The 23,496-nt window shown below is 43.0% G+C and overlaps 1 protein-coding gene across 12 annotated transcripts in view; it reads right to left on the bottom strand.

Moving 5' to 3' along the window:
* Positions 1-4,861: 4,861 nt before the first annotated feature.
* The window catches only part of CFLAR (CASP8 and FADD like apoptosis regulator), a 58,309-nt gene continuing 39,674 nt past the window's right edge, over positions 4,862-23,496 (bottom strand). For all 12 annotated transcript variants that reach the window (XM_019974912.2, XM_070770171.1, XM_019974857.2 and 9 more), the window contains 2 exons: positions 12,275-12,791; positions 4,862-9,991 (listed from right to left, as the gene is read on the bottom strand). In XM_019974912.2, coding sequence (XP_019830471.2) covers positions 9,853-9,991; positions 12,275-12,791 — 656 coding nt within the window. In that variant the 3' untranslated portion in view covers positions 4,862-9,852. The remainder of the gene's footprint in view (positions 9,992-12,274; positions 12,792-23,496) is intronic.

The raw sequence follows: 23,496 nt of genomic DNA, 5'->3' as shown, positions 1-23,496 counted from the left end.
CGTATTTCACTGAACTAGAATAAAAAATTTTACAGTTTGTATGGAAACACAAAAGACCCCCAATAGCTAAAGCAATCTTGAGAAACAAGGGAGCTAGAAGAATCAACCTTCTTGACTTCAGACTATACTACAACACTACAGCAACCAAGACAGTATGGTACTAGCACAGAAACAGAAATATAGATCAATGGAACAAGACAGAAAGCCCAGAGATAAACCCATGCACCTATGGGCACTTTATCTTTGGCAAAGGAGGCAAAAATACATAATGGAGAAAAGACAGCCTCTTCAATAAGTGGTGCTGGGAAAACTGGACTTTATTTTTCTGGGCTCCAAAATCACTGCAGATGGTGATTGCAGCCATGAAATTTAAAGACCTTACTCCTTGGAAGAAAAGTCATGACCAACCTAGACAGCATATTATAAAGCAGAAAGATCACTTTGTCAACAAAGGTCCATCTAGTCAAGGCTATGGTTTTACCTGTGGTCATGTATGGATGTGAGAGTTGGACTATAAAGAAAGCTGAGCGCTGAAGAATTGATGCTTTTGAACTGTGGTGTTGGAGAAGACTCTTGAGAGTCCCTTGGACAGCAAGGAGATCCAATAAGTCCATCCTAAAGGAGATCAGTCCTGGGTATTCATTGGAAGGACTGATGTTGAAGCTGAAACTCCAATACTTTGGCCACCTCATGCGAAGAGTTGACTCATTTGAAAAGACCCTGATGTTGGGAAAGATTGAGGGCAGGAGGAGAAGGGGACGACAGAAGATGAGATGGTTGGATGGCATCACCGACTCAAAGGACATGAGTCTGAGTGAACTCCGGGAGTTGGTGATGGACAGGGAGGCCTGGCGTGCTGCGATTCATGGGGTCACAGAGTCAGACATGACTGAGCGACTGAATTGAAGTGAACTGATGCATAAACTTCCTAACACCATATACAAAAATAAACTCAAAATGGATTAAAGACCTAAATGTTAGGCCAGAAACTATAAAATGCTTAGAAGAGAACATAGGCAGAACACTTTTTAACATAAATTGCAGTAAAATCTTTGACTCCCCTCCTAGCATATTAGAAATAGAAACAAAAACAAACACGTGGGAGCTAATTAAACTTAAGAGCTTTTACACAGCAAAGGAAACAACAAACAATGAAAAGACAACACTCAGAATGGGAGAAAATAATTACAAATGAAGCAATTGACAAAGGATTAATCTCCAAAATATAGAAGGAATTCAATATTAGAAATACAAACAACCTGATTAAAAAGTAGGCAGAAGACCTAAACAGACATTTCTCCAAAGAAGATTTACTGATGGCCAACACATGAAAAGAGGCTCAAATTGCTCCTTATTAAAGAAATGCAAATCAAAACTACAATGAGGTATCACCTCACATTGATCAGAATGGCCACCACCAAAAATCTACAAACAATAAATGCTGGAGAGGATGTGGAGAAAAGGGATAATTCTTCCACTTTTGGTGTGAATATAAATTGATACAGCCCCTATGGAGAACAGTGTGCAGAGACCTTTAAAAACTAGAAATAAAACTACCATATGACCCAGCAATCCCACTCCTTGGCATATACCCTGAGAAAACTATAATTCTAAAAGACACATGTACCCCAGTGTTTATTGCAGTACTATTTACAATAGCCCAGACATGGAAGCAACCTAGACATCTATCGACAGATGAACAGATAAAGTTGTAGTACATATATACAATGGAATATTATTCAGCCATAAAAAGGAACAAGTATGAGTCAGTTGAACTGATCTGAATGAGCTTAGAGCCTGTTATACAGAGTGAAGTAAGTCAGAAAGAGAAAAACAAATATCATATATGAACACATATATATGGAATCTAGAAAGATGGTATTGATGAGCCTATCTGCAGGGCAGCAATGGAGGCAGACATAGAGAACAGACTTATGGACCTGAGAGGGGAAGGAGAGGGTGGGATGAGTTGAGTGAATAGCATTGAAATATATGTATGTGTATACACACAGACACACACACACACAGGCTTCCCTGGTGGCTCAGACAGTAAAGAATCCATATTATATGTATATATGTTATATATATATATATACATATATATATTACCATGCCAAAAATAGATAGCAAGTGGGAAGTTGCTGTATAACACAAGGAGCTCGGCCTGGTGGTCTATGACCAACTAGAGGGGTGGGATGGGAGGGTGTGAGGGAGACTCAAGGAGGGGTTATATGTATACTTATGACTGATTTGCATTGTCATATGGCAGAAATCAACACAACACTGCAAAGCAATTATCTTCCAATTAAAAATAAAAATAATGGGCAAAAGATTTTGATATATATCTCAACAAAGAAGATATATGGGGAATTTCCTGTTAGTCTAGTAGTTAGGACTCCACACTTTCACTGGGCCAAGGGCCCAGGTTCAGTTCCTGGTTGGAAGAAGATATACGGATGTCAAATAAGGATTAAAAAAGTACTCATCATCTTGTTATTAAATAATTGCAAATTAAAAGAATATGAATATAACACGTAAATCAACTATATTTCAATTAAAACATATATATATATATACATATAATATCACTGCTGCTGCTGCTGCTGCTGCTAAGTCACTTCAGTCATGTCCGACTCTGTGCAACCCCATAGACAGCAGCCCACCAGGCTCCTCTGTCCCTGGGATTCTCCAGGCAAGAACACTGGAGTGGGTTGCCATTTCCTTCTCCAATGTATGAAAGTGAAAAGTGAAAGGGAAGTCGCTCAGTGCGACCCCATGGACTGCAGCCTACCTGGCTCCTCCGTCCATGGGATTTTCCAGGCAAGAGTCTACAGATCTACTAAAATAGCTGAAATGCAAACCACTAACACCACCAAATGCTGGCAAGGATGTGGAGCAAAAGAACTCTGCCAAATAGTACAGCCACTTAGGAATACAGTCTTTTCATTTTTTTGGAAGTTAAACATAGGGTTACCAGACAATACAGCAATTTCTCTCCTGCGTATTCACTCAAATAAGTTGAGCACCTACATTCACACAAAAATCAGCACACGAATGTTTCTAACAGCTTTATTCATAATGCCAAAGCTTAGAAGCAACCAAGATATCCTTCCGTAAGTGAGTGAACAATCTCTGGTATATCTAAACAATGAAGTATTATTCAGAAGTAAAAAGAACTGAGTTATCAAGTTGTGAAAAGACATGGAGAAATTTTAAATGCATTTTATTGAGTGAAAGAAGTCAGTCTGAGAAGGCTATTATACTGTATGGCATTCTAGAAATGGCAAAATTATAAAGAAAGTAAAAAGATCAGTGGTAGTCAAGGGCTTAGAGGGAGAGAAGGATGAGTAAGTGGAGCACAAAGTATTTTTAGGGCAGTGAAAATGTTCTGTATGGTACATTAATGGTACATACCTGATATGCAGTTGTCAAAACCAGGTGCTGTACAACACTGAGTGAACCCTAATGTAAATGCTAGTAGACTTTAGTTTAATACAAATGTATCAATATTGTTCCTCAATAGTAACAACTGTACCACAATAATGCAAGGTGTACTTTCTGTACAAATTTTCTGTAATCCTAAAATTATTCTAAAAAATAAGTTGTCTTAAAAAAGAAAAAAAGTTGGGGAGAAATGTTTGTGGAACAACTAATAAATTATCTTAATCTTCTCTTTTTTTCCATTTTTTCAAAAATTTGAGGTGAAATTCACATACAATATACTATTTTAAAGCGTACAATTCAGTGACATTTAGCACATTTACAGTGTTGATGCGACCATTACCTCTATCTAGTTCCAAACATTTTAAGAACCTCAAAGGAGACCTTGTCCCCGCGTAAGCAGTCTTTCCCCAATACCCCCTACCCCAGTCTCTGGCAACTGCTAATCTGCTATTTTTCTCTATGGATTTACCTATTCTGGGTATTTCACATAAATGCTATCATACAATATGTGACCTTTTGTGCCTGACTTCTTTTACTTAGCATAATGTTTTCAAGGTTCATCTGTGTTGTAGCATTGATCAGTACTTAATTTTTTCTTATGGATAAATAACTGTATTTTATGGATATACCACGTATGCTGAATCCATTCATCTGCTGATGTACATTCGAGTTGCTTCCAACTGCTGTGAATTTACTGCTATGAGCATGTATATACAAGTACTTGTTCACCTGTAACCTACGTTTTAGGTGACCCTCCATGTATCTAGTGGGGAGTTCAATTAATCCGTGGTCCTTGGTGTATACCAGCTGATATTGCAGAGGAATTTGTTGAAGAGAATTTGTATTTCTTGAATGTTTGCTTATCAAGTATTTGATAGAGCCAAAGTGGAAAAATTTGAATGCATGGGTCTGGTAGCTTTGGTATGGCACAAGAAGATGTTTAGTGTAAGTGTTTCTTGGAATAGAGGAGAGAATAAATTCTTGAAAAATCAGACATTTCACTTAATGGTCTTGATTGAGTACTACATTTCCACCTCTGGGGATGCTGTAGACAAGAAAGGGTCTGGCTGGGAAACAAGAAATTGTGGATTTACAAACAGTGGGTCCTTTGGAGTCATTATCTTTGGTAATCCTAAACATATGTGCAGATTTACTATTTCTTTTTTATACCCAGTTCTGTGTATGTATTTTTCAAACTCTTACCCACTGTAAACCAGGTCCAAAAGGTGGTCTATATTAATAATTCAGTTAGAACTCTTCCTTGTGGATTACATCTGTTATGAGGATTACCTCTCCTATGAGGACAGTGTCCAAGTCCTACTAATGTCTTAACAAAGAAAGCATCTCCATCTCTCTAACACAAAAATATAAAAGAAAATAAATGACACCACCAGACATATCAAAAACTTAGGTCAGCTCAGGTTTTTAAATTTTATTTTTATTTATTTTCAATTAGAGGATAATTGCTTTACAATGTTGACTTGTGCCATACAAAATGAATCAGTCATAGTGTATATACATAACTCCTCCCTCTTAACTTCCATCTCCTCTTACCATCCTACCCCTTGAGGTCATCACAGAATATCAGGCTGATCAGTTCAGGTTTTAACATTACATTTTTAACCATGCATACATTTTAAAACAATAATTACAAATTAAAATGATCTAAGCAAATTTTTATTTTAAACTTAAAACAGGCATAAATATTTTAATCAAATAACAAGGTATAAGCCAAACCGTGTGTATGTGTGCTACATCACTTCAGTCGTGTCCTACTGTTGGTGATCCCATGGACTATAGCCCACCAGCTCTTCTGTCCATTGGGATTCTCCAGGCAAGAATACTGGAGTGGGTCACTATGCCCTCCTCCAGGGGATCTTCCAGACCCAGGGATTGAACTCAGGTCTACAGCATTTGTAGGAGGGTTAGGCTTCAGCAATACATGAACCGTGAACTTCCAGATGTTCAAGCTGGTTTTAGAAAAGGCAGAGGAACCAGAGACCAAATTGCCAACATCTGCTGGATCCTTGAAAAAGCAAGAGTTCCAGAAAAACATCTATTTCTGCTTTATTGACTATGCCAAAGCCTTTGACTGTGTGGATCACAATAAACTGTGGAAAATTCTTCAAGAAATGGGAATACCAGACCACCTGACCTGCCTCTTGAGAAACCTATATGCAGGTCAGGAAGCAGCAGTTAGAACTGGACATGGAACAACAGACTGGCTCCAAATAGGAAAAGGAGTACGTCAAGGCTGTATATTGTCACCCTGCTTATTTAACTTATATGCAGAGTACATCATGAGAAACGCTGGTTTAGAGGAAGCACAAGCTGGAATCAAGATTGCCAGGAGAAATATCAATCACCTCAGATATGCAGATGACACCACCTTTATGGCAGAAAGTGAAGAAGAATTAAAGAGCCTCTTGATGAAGGTGAAAGTGGAGAGTGAAAAAGTTGGCTTAAAGCTCAACATTCAGAAAACTAAGATCATGGCATCTGGTCCCATCACTTCATGTCAATTAGATGGGGAAACAGGGGAAACAGTGTCAGACTTTATTTTTTGGGGCTCCAAAATCACTGCAGATGGTGATTGCAGCCATGAAATTAAAAGACGCTTACTCCTTGAAAGGAAAGTTATGACCAACCTAGACAGCATATTAAAAAGCAGAGACATTACTTTGTCAACAAAGGTTCATCTAGTCAAGGCTATGGTTTTTCCAGTAGTCATGTATGGATGCAAGAGTTGGACTGTGAAGAAAGCTGAGCGCCGAAGAATTGATGCTTTTGAACTGTGGTGTTGGAGAAGACTCTTGAGAGTCCCTTGGACTGCAAGGAGATCCAACCAGTCCATCCTAAAGGAGATCAGTCCTGGGTGTTCATTGGAAGGACTGATGCTGAAGCTGAAACTCCAATATTTTGGCCACCTGATGCAAAGAGCTGACTCATTTGAAAAGACCCTGATGTTGGGAAAGATTTAAGGTGGGAGGAGACGGGGACAACAGAGGATGAGATGGCTGGATGGCATCACTGACTCGATGGACGTGAGTCTGAGTGAACTCTGGGAGTTGGTGATGGACAGGGAGGCCTGGCGTGCTGCGATTCATGGGATCTCAAAGAGTCGGACACGACTGAGCAACTAAACTGAACTGAACTGAACTCTTTAATGGTAGCACAACCTAGACATCTAGGCTGTATTCTGTGAGGCTTTGTGCTCAGTATCAAATTAAGACTTCTATTACTAGGGATAAAGAGAATGGTATTTGGGACAGTAAGCAGGGTCTGCTACACAGACAAACTGACAAGGCTGACCTCAATCCTGAAAACTTGCTCCTAGAATCTTAGCAAAGAGATCCCCATTTCAAACTGCAGACAGAAGGTGTCAAGTGACACCAACCATGGCTCATTCATGGAAAAGGATGGAAGGGGTTGGGGGCTGCAGTGGAACTGAGGTTGATGAGTCAGTCCTTCTAGCCAGTGGCCTAGAACAGCAGCCCTGAGAATAGGCATCCTGCTACTGAAAAAGATTAAAGACCAGACAGAGAAGTGAAGACAGAACTAGAGAAGAGTTGTTTCTTTAGCACCGAAGAACCAATGAGTCAAAAGTTGAAAGAATTACCTAGTCTTTACTCTAGAAAGCAGTATTCTCAAATATGTAGAGATGAGGGTTTGGAAAACAGAAAAAATATCAGCCATAGTCCTGTCATCAGTACACCACTTTTGGAATATTTCTTTCTGGGCTTTTGTTTTCCTGAGACATTTGTTTGTTTGTTTTTGCTTTAAATATACTTACTATAAAAGTAAAGGCTCTGTTGGGATTTCCCTGCTGGTCCAGTGGCTAGGACCCCACACTCCCAAGGGGGCCCAGATTCAATCCCTGGTCAGGGAGCTAGATCCCACATATCACACCTAAAAATTCCTGCATGCTGCAACTAAGACCCTGCATGCCACAATGAAGCCTGAAGATCCCATGTGCTGCAACTAAGACCTGGCACAGCCAAATAAATAAATAAATACTTTTTTAAATGCTCTGATTATGGCTTGAGTTTATATCCTCAGCTAGGGTGACCACGGATAATCTACTTAATATTACTGTGTTCACTCTCCTCATCTATAAAGTGGGAATAAATAATAAAGGGGACAAAAATACCTACCTCACTGAGCTGTTCTGAGGATTAAATGAGATAATTTGTGTGATGAGCTAAGAACAACTTATGTAAGCCTTTATTATTTGTATATATAATTTTAACAGTTATATAGAATTCCAACCACTGGACTTTTCAGCATAATTATGCCCCTATTACTGAACACTGGATGAATTTTCAGTTGGGGGATTATTATAAAGTTTGAAGTATTTTAATATATTTATCTCTTTTATATTTAGGGCTATTACTTAAGCAATATCTTCAGAGTCTTCTCTGAAGATTTTAGAACATTTCCTTTAAGCTGGGTTGTGGGTACATGAATATCCATTATATTGATATAATTCTCTAATATAATTATATTCTCCTAATATAATTCTCTTTTAGCATGCCTAAAAAACTTTACTTAAAAACTATACTCAATGAAATAAGGCATTTAATAATCAAATGTTTATAAACAAAAGTGTCAAAGTAGTTCAAACTCCACCATTAAAGTGAGGAAAAACAACTTACATGAGAGCTGACTAAAAGACAGCTCTTTTAGTCTTTTCAGCTTTTCACATGCCAACCACATGCCAGGCATCTCCTGGCTTGTCACCATTGTTCACATTCTACACTCCAGCTAAAAGTTACACTCACGGTTTTTAAAACATGCCTTGCATTTCCCCTGCTCCTTCATTTGATCTGTTTCTTCTGCAACGTATTCTCTTCTCCATCTCAACCTGCCAAAATCCTTACCAGTTTTCAAGCTTTGATTCAACGTTTTCAAAATAACTCCTCCACAGTGTGCTATTAATAATAACAGCTATGTGCGCATGGCATCAGCAGTGCAGCCATTGGGTATGATCATAAAGGCTCTCTCATTTCATCCTTGGAACAATTCTGTGAAGTAGGCAAGGGATGGCAAGTCCTTATTCCTCTCATCTTGAAGGCCTGCTCCTGGAATCAAAGTGCTTCTACTCCACTCCATAACCCTTGCCAGTGAGCAAAACACACAAGCAAACCCTTAACGCTCTTCTCCTTGAAATCTGTGAGCTGACAAATGGTATTAACAAAAGTGACAAAAGTAAACAGACAACATAATATAATTTAATATAATTTAATAAATAACTTTTATTGTTGTTTTGTTTTTTGCTTTGTATTTTTTTTTTTTTCCCTCCAAGTGGCAAGTGGCACATGGGATCAGTTTCCCAACAAAGGATCAGACTCAAGTCCCCTGCAGTGGAAGTACAGAGTCTTAATCTCTGAACTGCCAGGGAGGTCCCCCTTTCGGGATATTTTAAGCAATAATACTCTTCCAGGTCATGCTCTCCAATCCAAGGAGGAAAGGTATGCATATGTGCCATGTCCAACTCTTTGAGATCCCATGTAGCCCGCCACGCTCCTCTGTCCATGTGATTCTTTGCACCTTGAGTGAGCTTTGGCAGTTTGTCTCTTAAGGATATAGTCAATTTCATAAAAGTTTATGAGCATAAATCTGCCAATAAAAATTTCAGCTTTAATGTCCCTATGGGATCTGTAGTGGTGTCTTTCCTTACTAACACTCCTAATTTGTGTGCCTTTTCCCTTATCATTCTAGCTAGTGCATGCGTGCTAGAACGCACAGTAGCTCAGTCGTGTCTGATTCTTTCCAACTCTGCCGAACTAGAGATCAATCTTACTAGCTGTATGCCACAAATTTTGCTATTTGTATTTTCATTGTATGCAATTAAAGATATTTTCCAATTTCCCTAGACTTTTTTGAACAGGGGTATTTATAAGTGTGCTGTCTGATTTCCAAATATTTGTAGATTTTTCAGATGCTATTTTTAGGCTAATTTCTTCATAGTCTGAGAATATATTTTGTGTGGTTTCAGTCCTCTTAAATATATTATTTTATGGCCCAGAATATAGTCTGTTGTGGTAAATGTTTCATGAACATTTGCAAAAAATGCTCCACTGTTTTTGGATGGTGGTAGTTTAGTTGCTAAGTTGTGTCCAACTCTTGGGACCCCATGGACTGTAGCCTGCTGGGCTCCTCTGTCCATGGGATTCTCTATGCATGAATACTGGAGTGGGTTGCCATGCGTCCTCAAAGGGGATCTTCCTGACCCAGGGATTGAACCTGCGTCTCCTGTGACTCACTCCTGCATTGCAGGTGAATTCTTTACCACTGAGCCACCAGGGAAGCCCAAGGAAAGAGACACAAGACAGCCTGTTCTCTGCGCTTTCTGCCATATGGAGATACAACAGGAAGCAGGTTCTCACCCGCCATGATGTTGACTTTTTATTTGTGAGAGAGGAAGAGATTCTTTCTCAAAGTGTGCTGCAGCCAGACATAGTATCGCTCCTTAGCAGACACTTTGCTGTTCCAATCATACACCAGGCGGTTGAGTTCAGTGTGGAGTTCCAGGAGCGAGTGCTTTCTGGAGGGAACGTAGAAGGCAAAAATTAATCCCATGCAATTATCAATGAGGAGACAGATTATCATCAGAATGAAATCAACTCACAGATATGAAAGTGCTGTAAAACTGTCCCTTTCTAAATAGTCTACAAGCTGCTTAGCAAATGATCTAAACAGGTTTGCAGCAGTCTGGTTTGATGACCACAGTCCCCTCCCCCAAGAGGCAACTCTGTGCAAATGCAGGATGAATGTAAAAGGACAGGCCAACGATGTGGCTGGCCCATGGCATTTCCACCTTGGAAGGCTGAGTCACCTCTGCTCTAGCCCTCCCTTTACTGTTGAGCCATCCTTGAGGAGGCTAGGTGTCCCAGGCCCTGAGATTTATTCCTGGGGTCCCCCAAGCGACGAAAGATGCCTTTCACAAGTGACTTGGAGATACTCTAAATTGTAATTAGTGGGCAACTGAAAAGGGACTACTAATCTTCATTTGAGGCACAGTGAGGCTTGCTTCCCCCTAAAGGAACACCAGACTGCTGATGGTTCCCTTAGAAAAGTATTCTTGCCAATAATCATCAAAAATGTCCAAGCAACAAAGACTTGCAAACCTGTACTATCTGGTACCATTTTTTACCCATCAAATTGTCAAGACGTGGGGAAATAAAAGAGCACACAGTATTAGTGAAAACTCAGGGATGTAGACAGTCTCATAAAAGCAGCCCTATGGGAATTCCCTGCAGTCTGGTGGTTAGGACTCAATGCTCTCACTACCAGGGTTCTGGGTTCAATCTCTGATTGAGAAACTAAAGTCCCTCAAGCCACATGGCATGGCCAAAATTTTTTTAAAAGCTGGTCTAACTGTCCTAGAAGACAATCTGATAAGATGTATCAAAGGTTTTTAACATGCTTATTGGACTTCCCTGGTGGTCCAATGGTTAAGAGTCTGCCTGCCAATGCCGGGGACAAGCGTTTGATCTGGGAAGATTTCACATGCCAGAGGGTAACTAAGCTTGTGTGCTACAATTACTGAGCCCGTACTCTAGAGCCTGTGCTCTGCAACAAGAGAAATCACTGCAATGAGAAGTCCGCAGACTGCAAGGAAGAGCAGCCATCACTCTCTGCAACTAAAGAAAAGCCTGAGTGCAGCAAGGAAGACCCAGTGAGGTCATAAATAAATAAACATATTTTTTAATGCTTGTCATTTGACACAGTAATTTAATAATTTAATGCTTGTCATTTGACATAGTAATTCCACTTCTTGGAATTTTCCCTTCAATAAAACAATTTAGAATAAGCACAAATACTGACCTAAAAAGATGTAAAAACATCTTGTCATTTGATACAGTAATTCCACTTCTTGGAATTTTCCCTTCAATAAAACAATTAAGAATAAGCACAAATACTGACCTAAAAAGATGTAAAAACATTGCCCAATGCAAAATATTGAGCAAAGACTAAAGACTGGCCAAGGAAATTATGCTGTAACCATATTATGGACTACTCTGCAGGTAGTAAAATGCTATAGAAATGTGATTCCTGACATGTAAAAATAAGCTGTTACACAAACTAAAAGCATGTTATAAAGTAACAGTAGATTATGATTTCATTTTGGCTTAAAACACATGCTTATGTATAATTGTATGGGATCCAAAAAAGATCTGGAAGGTAATATATTGAGATTTGGTTAACAGGTTGGTTCTGGTAAGATGGATTAAAACTGCTTGTTATGTTCTGCTTTCAGCATCTATATCTCATGGTTTGGTGGTGGTGGTGGTGGTGGTGGTTTTCTTCCCAGTAAGAAGCATGCATTACTTTTGTAATATGAAAAAATAAACATTTCTTAATTTTGAAGAAAAATATCCAAACCACAAGCTCTACTAAATATCCTTCTAAGGCACAAAGCATTCATAAACTGTGCTGAATCTATCTCAGACTCTTAAGGCAACTGCAACAAGGAATGAAAAAAATCCCCCTGAAGAGAAGGGCATCAAACAGCGGCACTTCCATCTTGGCGCATGTGTGCGTGCTAAGTCGCTTTAGTCATGTCCGTCTCTTTGCAACCCTAAAGACTGTAGCCTGCCGGGCTCCTCTGTCCACGGGATTCTCCAGGCAAGAATACTGAAGTGGGTTGCCATGCCCTCCTCCAGGGGATCTTCCCAACCCAGGGATCGAACCCACATCTCTTATGTCTCCTGTGTTGGCAGGTGGGTTTTTTTTTACCACTAGCACCACTTGGGAAGGCCCTTCCATCTTGGCAGCAGAAAATAAACAATTGGGGCCAGGATCCATCACAGATTGGGCGGCTCACCTTTCTTTCCACAGTTTCTGGGAGAGGCACTTCAGGTACAATGAGGGTGAGCTGGAGGGCCCCTCCAGCAGGGACACATCTGCTTTGCACAGGCTCCAGAAGAAGTCAGCTTCTCGGTGAATCAAATCTTGGTAGGGCCCAGGCTGTCTGGCCTTGGAGTCTGCACTTTTCACTGACGGCCCGTCCACCTCCAGGAAGCTGCTGTCCTCCAGCTGGCCCTCTGATTTCACATAGCTCTGAATAAAAAAGAGCTTTGGCTTCCCTGAGAGAGAGGGGCACGTGTCTGCCATGAACATTCTTCTGATATGATCCAAAGGGACCCCAGAGTGAGTCTGATCCACGCCAAACACGCTCTGGGAGCCCCCTCGGCTCACCAGGATACACGCAAAGCTGTCAGAGTCTTGGTGCTGGGGCATCTGGGCAACTTGGCGTAGAATGTTGGTTATATCTTTCACAGTGAGATATAAGAAATGCTTGACTTCATAGCCCAGGGAAGTGAAGGTGTCCCGAAGAATGTCTGGAAAAAGAAAGATGAAAAACACAGGAGTAAGGAAAGCTCAAGAGACACTGGATCACAATTCTAAACATGGTCTGTTTCTGCTTTTTGTGTCATAGTTTGAGGCTTTACCTTGGTGGCTCAGACGGTAAAGAATCTATCTGCAGTGAAGGTTCTATTCCTGGGTTGGGAAGATCTCCTGGAGAAGCAAATGGCTACCCACTCCAGTATTCCTGCCTGGAGAATTTCAGGGACAAAGGAGCCTGGAGGGCTACAGTCCATGGAGTTGCAAAGAGTTGGACACGATTGAGCAACTAACATTTTCTTTTCTGAGGCTTTAAAGGTCCTGAGCAGAGAAGGTAGGCTGCAGTCCATGGGGTCGCTAGGAGTCGGACACGACTGAGCGACTTCACTTTCACTTTTCACTTTCATGCATTGGAGAAGGAAATGGCAACCCACTCCAGTGTTCTTGTCTGGAGAATCCCAGGGACAGGGGAGCCTGGTGGGCTGCTGTCTATGGGGTCGCACAGAGTTGGACACGACTGAAGTGACTTAGCAGCAGTAGTAGCAGCAAGAATGTAGTTAAGCTATTCACTGTTGTTCTTCTGCCAGACCAGGAGGTAAGGGCAAAAAAACCAATGAATTATATGTATATATGTGTGTGTGTGTGTGTGTACAAAACGCCATAATGAAGAGATATAAAGAAGGTGCCAATCTCTTTAAAATCCTATGACAAGCAACCTCACTTGTCTACATAGGGTCCCGGAGTGGTAGACAAGGCGCAGCAGCACCTCCCGCTAGGCAAGGTTTCTGAGGGTGTAGGCAAGGCTTCAGTGCCCAGTTCTGTGCTCAGGTGGGGCTGTACCATGAGAGAACCTGGACAGGGACCCCAGTGCAATCCCCTCTGCTTTATTCCAAACTCTCCCTTTCAGGAGTCACTCTCCAATCATGGAGCATTCTCTCCTCTAGGGGGCAGAAGCAAACAGAGAAACACCAGACTCAAAGCTCTTTTGTTTACTTGTTAGTCTCCTCAAAAGCCTCTTTTCACTGATAGATTGACTCCATTATCAAAGCCCTTGAAAGAAAGCCACTTCCTCCCTTTCCATCCTTGTATGCAGGGGCTGAACAGAACCCATGCTATCCTGCACCTTACTTAATTTCTTGCTTTGATCTGGGCTGCCTGCAGGCTCTGGCTGGGCTGTCGCAAGGCAGTCAGCAGGCCACTGCATGAAACTGGGTAAAAGAGAAAGCCTTGGAATCACAAGGTCTGAGTTTCAGTCCTGACTCTTCCACCCACATACGGGTCTAAACCTTGTCTGGTCCTGAAAGAAGGCTAACTTACACTAACACAAGAGCTAAGAAGGAGATGGGAATCTGCGGTCTAGAAGAAGAGAAGGAAAAAGAATAAAGCTGGAAGTGGATCCAAAAGCCATACAGGTTCTCAAGGCCAAGCATAAGGCCAATCAGAACACCAGACCTGGATGGGCCTCAGACAAAGACAGAGGATCCCTTAAAATATTCAGGCAACACTCACCCAATGGACACAGTCTGAAGAGATCCCAGCTGGCATTTCCCATTAATAACACACCTTTTTCTCTATCAGATGATGAGGACTGAGGCTGCTACTGCTAAGTCACTTCAGTCGTGTCCGACTCTGTGCGACCCTATAGATGGCAGCCCACCAGGCTCCCCCATCCCTGGGATTCTCCAGGCAAGAACACTGGAGTGGGTTGCCATTTCCTTCTCCAATGCACAGAAGTGAAAAGTGAAAGTGAAGTCGCTCAGTCGTGTCTGACTCTTAGCCACCCTATGGACTGCAGCCTACCAGGCTCCTCCGTCCATGGGATTTTCCAGGCAAGAGTACTGGAGTGGGTTGCCATTGCCTTCTCCGGGAGGACTGAGGCTAGCTGTTGTGTTTTCTTGACCCAGCAAGAACATGGATATAAGCCAGTGTATACAGGATGAAGTTCATGATAGTGTGGCTTTGAAGAAATTACATCTGTAACTTACTCATCTATAAAATGGATCAGTGACTAAACCATGTCCTCCAGAGGGTGGCTGTAAGGATTCACTGACATTTCTGTCAAGATGCTTTGCAAACTGTGAGTGCTTATTCAAATATAACATATTAGTTTGGGGACTTCCCTTGTGGTCCTGAGGTTAAGAATTCACTTGCCAATGCAGGGGACATGGGTTCGATCCCTGGTCCAGGAAGATCCCACATGCCATGGGGCAGGTAACCCCACGTGCTGCAACTACCAAACCCTGTGTGCCTAGAGCCTGTGCTCCGCAACAAGAGAAGCCACTGCAGCGGGAAGCCAGCACTCCACAACAGGGCAGCCCCTGCTCACCACAACCAGAGAAAGCCCGTGTGCAGCAACAAGGACCCAGTACAGTCAAAAATAAATATAAAGTAAGTAAATAAAAAAATTTTTAAGATATTAGTTTTAAAGAATATAAAGGCAGCCACTTCACCACAAATCATAGAGCCTGCCTGCAATGCCTCTCTTGCATGAAATCTACTTCCTTAGAAACCAGTGTGCCAAGTCACTTCAGTCGTGTCTGACTCTGTGCAACTCCATGGACAGAGGAACCTGGCAGGCTACAGCCCATAGGGTTGCACAAGCAAGAATACTGGAGTGGGTTGCTATTTCCTTCTCCAGGAGATCTTCCCAACTCAGGGATCAAACCCATGTTTCTTATGTCTCCTGCATTGGCAGGCAGGTTCTTTTAACACTAGTGCCACCTGGGAAGCCCCTTAGGGTGAAAGCTAACTAAAAGGGACTCAGTAGCCAGATTCAGATTCTGCACCCCCATGCATCAACAGTAACTTCCCTGTCCTTCTTTGCAACTAGAGGAAGAAAAATGTGGGTGTTGAGTTTGGAAAATAAAACTTCAACCGACTGCAGAAGTCCCATTTCTCCTACTCATCTTGGAAACTCCACACCTGACCCAGCCCTAGCTCTGTAAAATTCAGCTGTTCCTTTATTAACTTCCTGAAAGGGGTTTCTTCTGGCCTGACAGTACAGGGCTATTAGGGAAAAGCTAGAATCAGCACTGCCCACCAGTTTGGGGACTACTGAGATGAAATCCAAAAAATCAAATATAGTAAAATGTCATGACAACATTCAGTTAGAATGTGTTTTGACTGAAATGAGCTCACATTTATCTTAATACTACCTACAAACTGGGATTCATTAAATAAATGTATAGAATATAAAAGAAAGGGTGGCTGCTTCACCAGTCTATTTACAATCACTTACTGAGTAACTTTAATAAACCAAGCTCAAGTTATTACAAAGCAGATGAATGCAACACAAGTGTGCATCATATTCTTAGTGGAAAGGGGAGTTTTGAGGTCAAACATGAAGGACAAATGCAAGATTGACAAGACTTAACCAGGTTTCTTTACTCAGAAGTAAACACTGCTCAGAAGCTTTAAGGCCAACATGCATCGCAAAGCTCCTAAAGGGGAACAAATTATTCTCATCTATTAAAACTCGCTTGACCTCAAAACTCATGCTTTACAAAGTTCCTCTTCCTGTGTTAGAGAAACACTATGGTTATGGGATACAGATGAAGTAAACCATGTAGTTCCTATTCTTCAAGAAGCCCACACCCTTGTTGGAGAAGCAAAGAATATCAGTCATTTCAGTTGCTCAGTTGTGACCAACTCTTTGCAACTCCATGGACTGCAGCACATCAGGCTTCCCTGTCCATCACCAACTCCTGGAGCTTGCTCAAACTCATGTCCATCGAGTCAGTGATGCCATCCATCTCATCATCTATCGTCCCCTTTCTCCTCCTGCTTTCAATCTTTCCCAGCATCAAGGGTCGCATCAGGTAGCCAAAGTATTGGACTTTCAGCTTTAGCATCAGTCCTTCCAAAGAATATTCAGGACTGATTTCCTTTAGGATGGACTGGTTGGATGTCCTTGCAGTCCAAGGGACTCTCAAGAGTCTTCTCCAACACCATAGTTCAAAAGCATCAATATTTCAGCACTCAGCTTTATTTATAGTCTAACTTTCACATCCATACAAGACTACTGGAAAAACCATAGCCTTGGCTAGACGGACATTTGTCGGCAAAGTAACGTCTCTGCTTTTTAATATGCTATCTAGGTTGGTCATTGCTTTTCTTCCAAGGAACAAGTGTCTTTTAATTTCATGGCTGCAGTCACCATCTGCAGTGATGCTGGAGCCCAAGAAAATAAAGTCTGTCACTGTCTCCACTGTTTCCCCATCTATTTGCCATGAAGTGATGGGACCAGATACCATGATCTTAGTTTTCTGAACGTTGAGTTTTAAGTCAGCTTTTTCACTCTCCTCTTTCATTTTCATCAAGAGGCTCTTTAGTTCCCCTTTAGTATCTACCATAAGGGTGGTGTCATCTGCATATCTGAGGTGATTGATATTTTTCCTGGCAATCTTGATTCCAGTTTGTGCTTCATCCAGCCTGGCATTTCTCATGATGTACTCTGCATATAAGTTAAATAAGCAGGGTGACAATATACAGCCTTGAGGTACACCTTTCCCAATTTGGAACCAGTCTGTTGTTCTATGTCCAGTTCTAACTGTTGCTTCCTGACCTGCATACAGATTTCTCAGGAGGCAGGTCAGGTGGTCTGCTATTCCCATCTCTTTAAGAATTTTCCACAGTTTGTTGTGATCCACACAGTCAAAAGTTTTGGCATAGTCAATAAAGCAGAAATAGATATTTTTCTAGAATTCTCTTGCTTTTTCTATAATTGCCAAAGGATGTTGGCAATTTGATCTCTGGTTCCTCTGCCTTTTCTAAATCCAGCTTGAACATCTGGAAATTCTTGGTTCACATACTGTTGAAGCCTGGCTTGGAGAATTTTGAGCATTACTTTGCTAGCATGTGAGATGAGTGCAATTGTGTGGTAGTTTGAACATTGCTTGGCATTTCCTTTCTTTGGGATTGGAATGAATATTGACCTTTTCCAGTCCTGTGGCCACTGCTGAGTTTTCCAAATTTGCTGGTATATTTGAGTGCAGCACTTTCACAGCATCATCTTTCAGGATTTGAAATAGCTCAACTGGAATTCCATCACCTCCACTAGCTTTGTTCGTAGTGATGTTTCCTAAGGCCCACTTGACTTCACATTCCAGGATATCTGGCTCTAGGTGAGTGATCACACCATTGTGATTATCTGGGTCATGAAGATCTTTTTTGTATAGTTATTCTATGTATTTTTGCCATCTCTTCTTAATATCTTCTGCTTCTGTTAGGTCCATACCATTTCTGTCCTTTATTGAGCCCATCTTTGAATGAAATGTTCCTTGGTATCTCTAATTTTCTTGAAGAGATCTCTAGTCTTTCCCATTCTATTGTTTTCCTCTATTTCTTTGCAGTGATCACTGAGGAAGGTTTTCCTATCTCTCCTTGCTATTCGTTGGAGCTCTGCATTCAAATGGATGTATCTTTCCTTTTCTTCTTTGCCTTTGGCGTTTCTTCTTTTCTCAGCTATTTGTAAGGTCTCCTCAGACAATCTTTTGCCTTTTTGCATTTCTTTTTCTTTGGGATGGTCTTGATTCCTGTCTCCTGTACAATGTCATGAACCTCTGTCTATAGTTCTTCAGGCACTCTGTCAGATCTAACCCCTTGAATCTATTTGTCACTTCCACTGTATAATCATAAGGGGTTTGATTTAGGTCATACCTGAATGGTCTAGTGGTTTTCCCTACTTTCTTCAACTTAAGTCTGAATTTGGCAATAAGGAGTTCATGACCTGAGCCACAGTCAGCTCCCAGTCTTGTTTTTGCTGACTGTATAAAGCTTCTCCATCTTTGGCTGAAAGAATATAACCAATCTGATTTTGGTGTTGACCATCTGGTGATGTCCATGTGTAGAGTCTTCTCTTGTGTTGTTGGAAGAGGGTGTTTGCTATGACCAGTGGGTTTTCTTGGCAAAACTCTGTTGGCCTTTGTCCTACTTCATTTGGGCCAGGTGTGGGCACCAAGGTGGCACAGAGCGGGTGGCATGGAGGTGCTGGGTTCAGCAGGAGCAGGCCAGGGACAAACCCCTGATGCTCCCTGGTGGTACAGTGGTTAGGATTCACTGCAGCCTAGGTTTGATTCCTGGTCAAGGAAGCCTTTCTTCTTCTCCCCCTGCCACCTACTGATCTCCCTGGCACAACCCTACCACCCTTTTAGCTCACCCTTGCTCCGCCAGCCTCAGCGCTGTGACAGCAGCCCCCTGGGGCCCTGCAGCTCTAGCCCAAGCATGATCAGGCCACCTCCACTGTCCCCAGGACACACCTTTTGTCCACAGTGGCAACCTTGCCCACTCCAAGCTGTCTACCACCAGCTTCTTCCGTCTTGGATGCCCTCGCCACTGCTTGGCCTCTCAGCAGCACTGCTTCCACCATGACCCACCTGGGGCCTCCCAGTGCCTGCCCTCCTCCCTGCTGAGGGGCTGTGGCTGGTGCCCCTCGTGGCTGCAGTGATGCTCCTGGGCTTGTGCTAGGGCTCCTGCTGTTGGTGGTGGTAAGGAGGTGGGGTTGGATAGGGTGGGGTTAGGGGTGGGCTGGTGTGGGCTGGGGTGGTCGCCGTGGGTGTGAGCAGCTGCACGATGGTGGCCACAGCAGGAGGTGCAGGAGGGGTATCTACATCTACGAGTGGGGCCAGTGGCCATGAGCACACCTTCCTTACCACGTGCCTCATGCCAGCAACTGCTATGGGAGGCTTAGACATTGTGCCAGGTCCTGGGCTGGCTGTGACTCTCGTGTGCTGGTGGTGGCTCCAAGAGGGTCCTGGTCTTAAGTGGGCTCTGGGAGGCAGACCAAGGCACCCAGGAGGCATAGGAGTGAAGATGAATGTGGACCTGTGCTGGTAGTTACACCACAGCGCAGTGGAAGTGAGAGAGCACGCAGATACCAGTGGGGCCAGCAGGGAAAACCTTGCCAACCAGATGGGAGGCTGTAGGTATGCTCTAGGCAGAGATGCCTGCCAGGGTGGACTACCCAACCAACACGGTATTCCACCTGCCTGACCACGGCTCTCAGTCCTACGACAGTGATGCAAGATTTAACCAGAAGACCTCCCTCCCCAACTCCTAACCAAAGGTGGGCACGCGGGCACACACACACACACACACACAGCTCCCTGTTCTACACACACCTCACCTAGTTATGACATCCAACAGTTTCCCATTCCCTCCAAACTATCTATCTATCCAGGATACACTCCATCCCCTCTCCCCAACCTGTCATCAACTTCCCTTAGGAATTCTCCCCAGGGGTAATCGCACACCACAGTCTCCTTTTAGCCCAATCTTGGGCTCCTCTATCACCAAAGGGTTTCATGTCTGTTTACAGACTGTTTTCTTGGAGGTGAAGTGGACGGCCAGTGAAGTGCACCAACATAGGGTAACGGCGGAATCCCCTGCGGAAAAGGAGCCCCCATGGGCCAAAGGGTGCTTGCCATTGCCGCAGGAGGTTTCCTCGACAGCTCTGCCGAGGCCTTGGGCATCAGTGTGGATCGCTGACAGTGTGGGACGAAGGTGCTTGTGGCCATGGTTGGTGGCCACCCCACGTGTGTCAGGGCATGGAGCAGAATGATCACATAGGAGAGGGGGCGGCAGTGAGCCGGGTGCTGGGAGGCTGGACTCGGAGTGCTCGGATGTGTATAAATGTGCATAAAACAATGACTGACATGTCACATAGAGCAGCAGGAGTTTAGGTAAAATAAGAGATCAGAGTAGGGAAAGTCAGTGTGGTCCGAGACACCTGAAGAGGAAATTATGGGAAAGATGTAATTCAGCTGTGGTTCCCCCCAAAAAAACAGCAGGGCAAAGGACAGGCCTCCAAGTGGAAGGAAAATGGTGAATAAAGACAGAAGAGTGAGAAAAGAAGTGGGGAGTGAAGGGGGGTAGGGCTTGTATAAACCTGACTTTCCATTTGTTCAGATACACCGATCAGGGGTTTTACTGGACAATCCATTTACTGGACACACAAAATTATAAGCTGCTTTACAAACGTTTTTTTTAAGCTACAAATGATGACTAGTAATTCCTTCAGGATTAGCTTTTCTTAGGAGAAAACAATATTAATAATAAACATGTCAAGTGCATGTCAAGAGAGGCTTCTGTGGTTCCTTAGGCAGCCTTAAAGTCCTCTGCTTTTCCACATACCCACCACACCTTTTCCACGATCCCAAAACTCCAGAAGCTCTGAAGAACTTAAGTTCTTTTCCCTAACTTGTTTTGTAACAAAATCTTTCCTGAACTAATGAAAAGCTATTTATAGCCTTTATTCCACTTAGCACAAATATTCATTTCTTTTGCTGTAGAAATAATCACAGATTATGGGGCACTACCCTAGACCCCACTGGAGTGTTCTATAAATTGCAGTATATGTACCATATCATCATTCTGAACTTTTAAATTTTGAAATACAAGGGTCTCCAATAAGGGCTTGTGGACCTAAAATTCTTCTTTATATCCTAGATTTGTGCTGTCTGTGAAAAAGGGGTTTGCTATGTAGCACTGATTTAAAGGGCTTCCCAGGTAACTCAGTGGTAAGGAACCTGCCTACCAATTCAGGAGATGCAGGTTCGATCTCTGGGTCTGGAAGATCCCTTGGAGAAGGGAATGGCAACCCACTCCAGAATTCTTGCCTGGAGAATTCCATGGACAAAGAAGCCTGGAGGGCTGCAGATCAGGGGTTCGCAAAGAGTCAGACATGGCTGAGGGCACACGTGCACACACACACACATTGATTTAAAGGGAAATTTCATTAGTGATTCTAGGTTTCCAACTGAATGGTTGCTTAAGTCTCAGAGGATAAGAATGCTCAGAAAGGGCTTCCCTGGTGGCTCAGTGGTAAAGAACCTGCCTGCCAATGCAGGAGACACAGGATAGATCCCTGATCTGGAAAGATCCCACGTGCCACAGAGCAAGTAAGCCCATGTGCTACAACTATTAAGCCTGTGCTCTAGACCTAGGACCTGCAACTACTGAAGCCCACATGCCCTACAGCCCATGCTCCTCATGAAGAGAAGCCACTGCCATGAGAAGGCCATGCACTGCAACTAGAGTGTAGCCTCTCCTCACTGCAACTAGAGAAAAGCCTGCCCAGGAACAAAGACCCAGCACAGCCACACTAAAAAAGAATGCCCAGGAAAAAAAAAGCATACACCACAGACTTCCTGGTTCCATACACTCTCCCCCTGCCCAATTCCCAGGGAAGGATCTTTAATAGTCTGCTAATGCCATGGGAGTTAAGAGGGCGAGGCTTCTCTTCCTTGGCACTCAAGCTGGCAGGCAACAGTGGCTGCTCTAAGGGAATGTAGCCTCCATCACCATCTCAGGTGTCAGACTTCCACATGTTTTCAAAGCTCAGCAGCAGAGGCCACCATGGCTGCTCTGATTCCCCTTGCTGAGATTTGTTTATATCTATCAGTACAGGAAAATGCTGCTGATTTGGGTTGTCACCCATTCCATTAAGTGAAATCGAGGAAAGGGGCTGCATAACCCCAAGGAGCAGCCAAGCTCCAGTCAACACCCTTGCGAAGCTCTCTCTGTGATCAACTTTCGGCTTTCAGAACCACTGCTGCTCTGTTAGAAGAGAAAGTTTACTTGCGCAAATTTCCCAGAAAAATGTGCAGTATCTGTTAGAGAAATCTACATCTTAGCCTAGTTAAAAGAGCACACAAAAATCTTCAAGCTTTTCAGAAACAGTGAGGGAGAAAAGATGAATAAATACATCCTCTTAAAATCTGCAAACACCATCTTTCATTCAGCCTAAAAACCCCAGCCAGAGCCCAAGGTCAAGGTCCAGAGTCCACGTGTCTGTGATTTGGGGCTTTCACTTCTCCCCTCCTTAACAAGATGCTCTGTCAGGGCACCTTGAAGCAGGAGCTCGTGTAAGTCCAGCTTTGCTAGGTCTCTGACACAGGTGACACAACCCTGAGGACACCAAGCACAAAGCCACTGAACGGAGACAATTAGCCCAAATCCTTAAGCCTCTACGTCTGCTCCAAGAAGAGGCTACTGACTTCTCTAAAGAGTCTTCTCAAGGATGAGCCACTTAAAAACAAAAAAAAGTTAAAAAAATTTTTAAAAAGAATGAGCCGCCAAATGGTAACCTTATCTTTGTTCACAATATGGCTCTGAGGCCAGTCTCTACCTGTGGCCTCTATACCTGCTTCACATAGGGCCAAGCGTGGTGATTTGCACATGGTAGGTGCTCAATAAACGCTTATGGAATAAAGGAAGAATAAACCTATAAAGCTTTGGGGAAATCACATACTCTGGATAGAAGTCCCACTTTTTTGTGAGGACAGGAACAGATAGGTGTAAGGGAGTCTGCTCAATTCTACAGGTACAAAGGAATGGTTTTAGAAACATACCATGACCAACAGAGCTGATTCCTTCGTTCACTCACCCAACAAATATTTACTGAACTCTAATGTGCCACCCAGTTTCAGGTTCTGAAGACACACAGCAGAAGCTTACCACCCTCATGGCACTCACAGCCAAGTAGCTAAAAACAGAGGCTTTGCAGTCAAGCTTTCAAATCCCAGCTCTATTACTTAATGAGAAAAGCTAGAAAGGGAGTTTATTGTGCTCTGGTTGCTCATCTTGAAAATGGGGATAGGAGTGATACTGTGCAGGGCCCTGTGGGGCCCTGCATTTCTTTGATTACAGAAAACAGCCTTCACCCAGCTTCCATGACCCTCCCTGAGTTCCAATGGGCAGATT

This window comes from Bos indicus, chromosome 2 (assembly GCF_029378745.1).
Source record: "Bos indicus isolate NIAB-ARS_2022 breed Sahiwal x Tharparkar chromosome 2, NIAB-ARS_B.indTharparkar_mat_pri_1.0, whole genome shotgun sequence".
In the NCBI taxonomy this organism is placed as follows: Eukaryota; Metazoa; Chordata; class Mammalia; order Artiodactyla; family Bovidae; genus Bos; species Bos indicus.
Note: the sequence above shows the minus strand (reverse complement) of the source record. Positions and strands in the feature narration are given on the sequence as shown.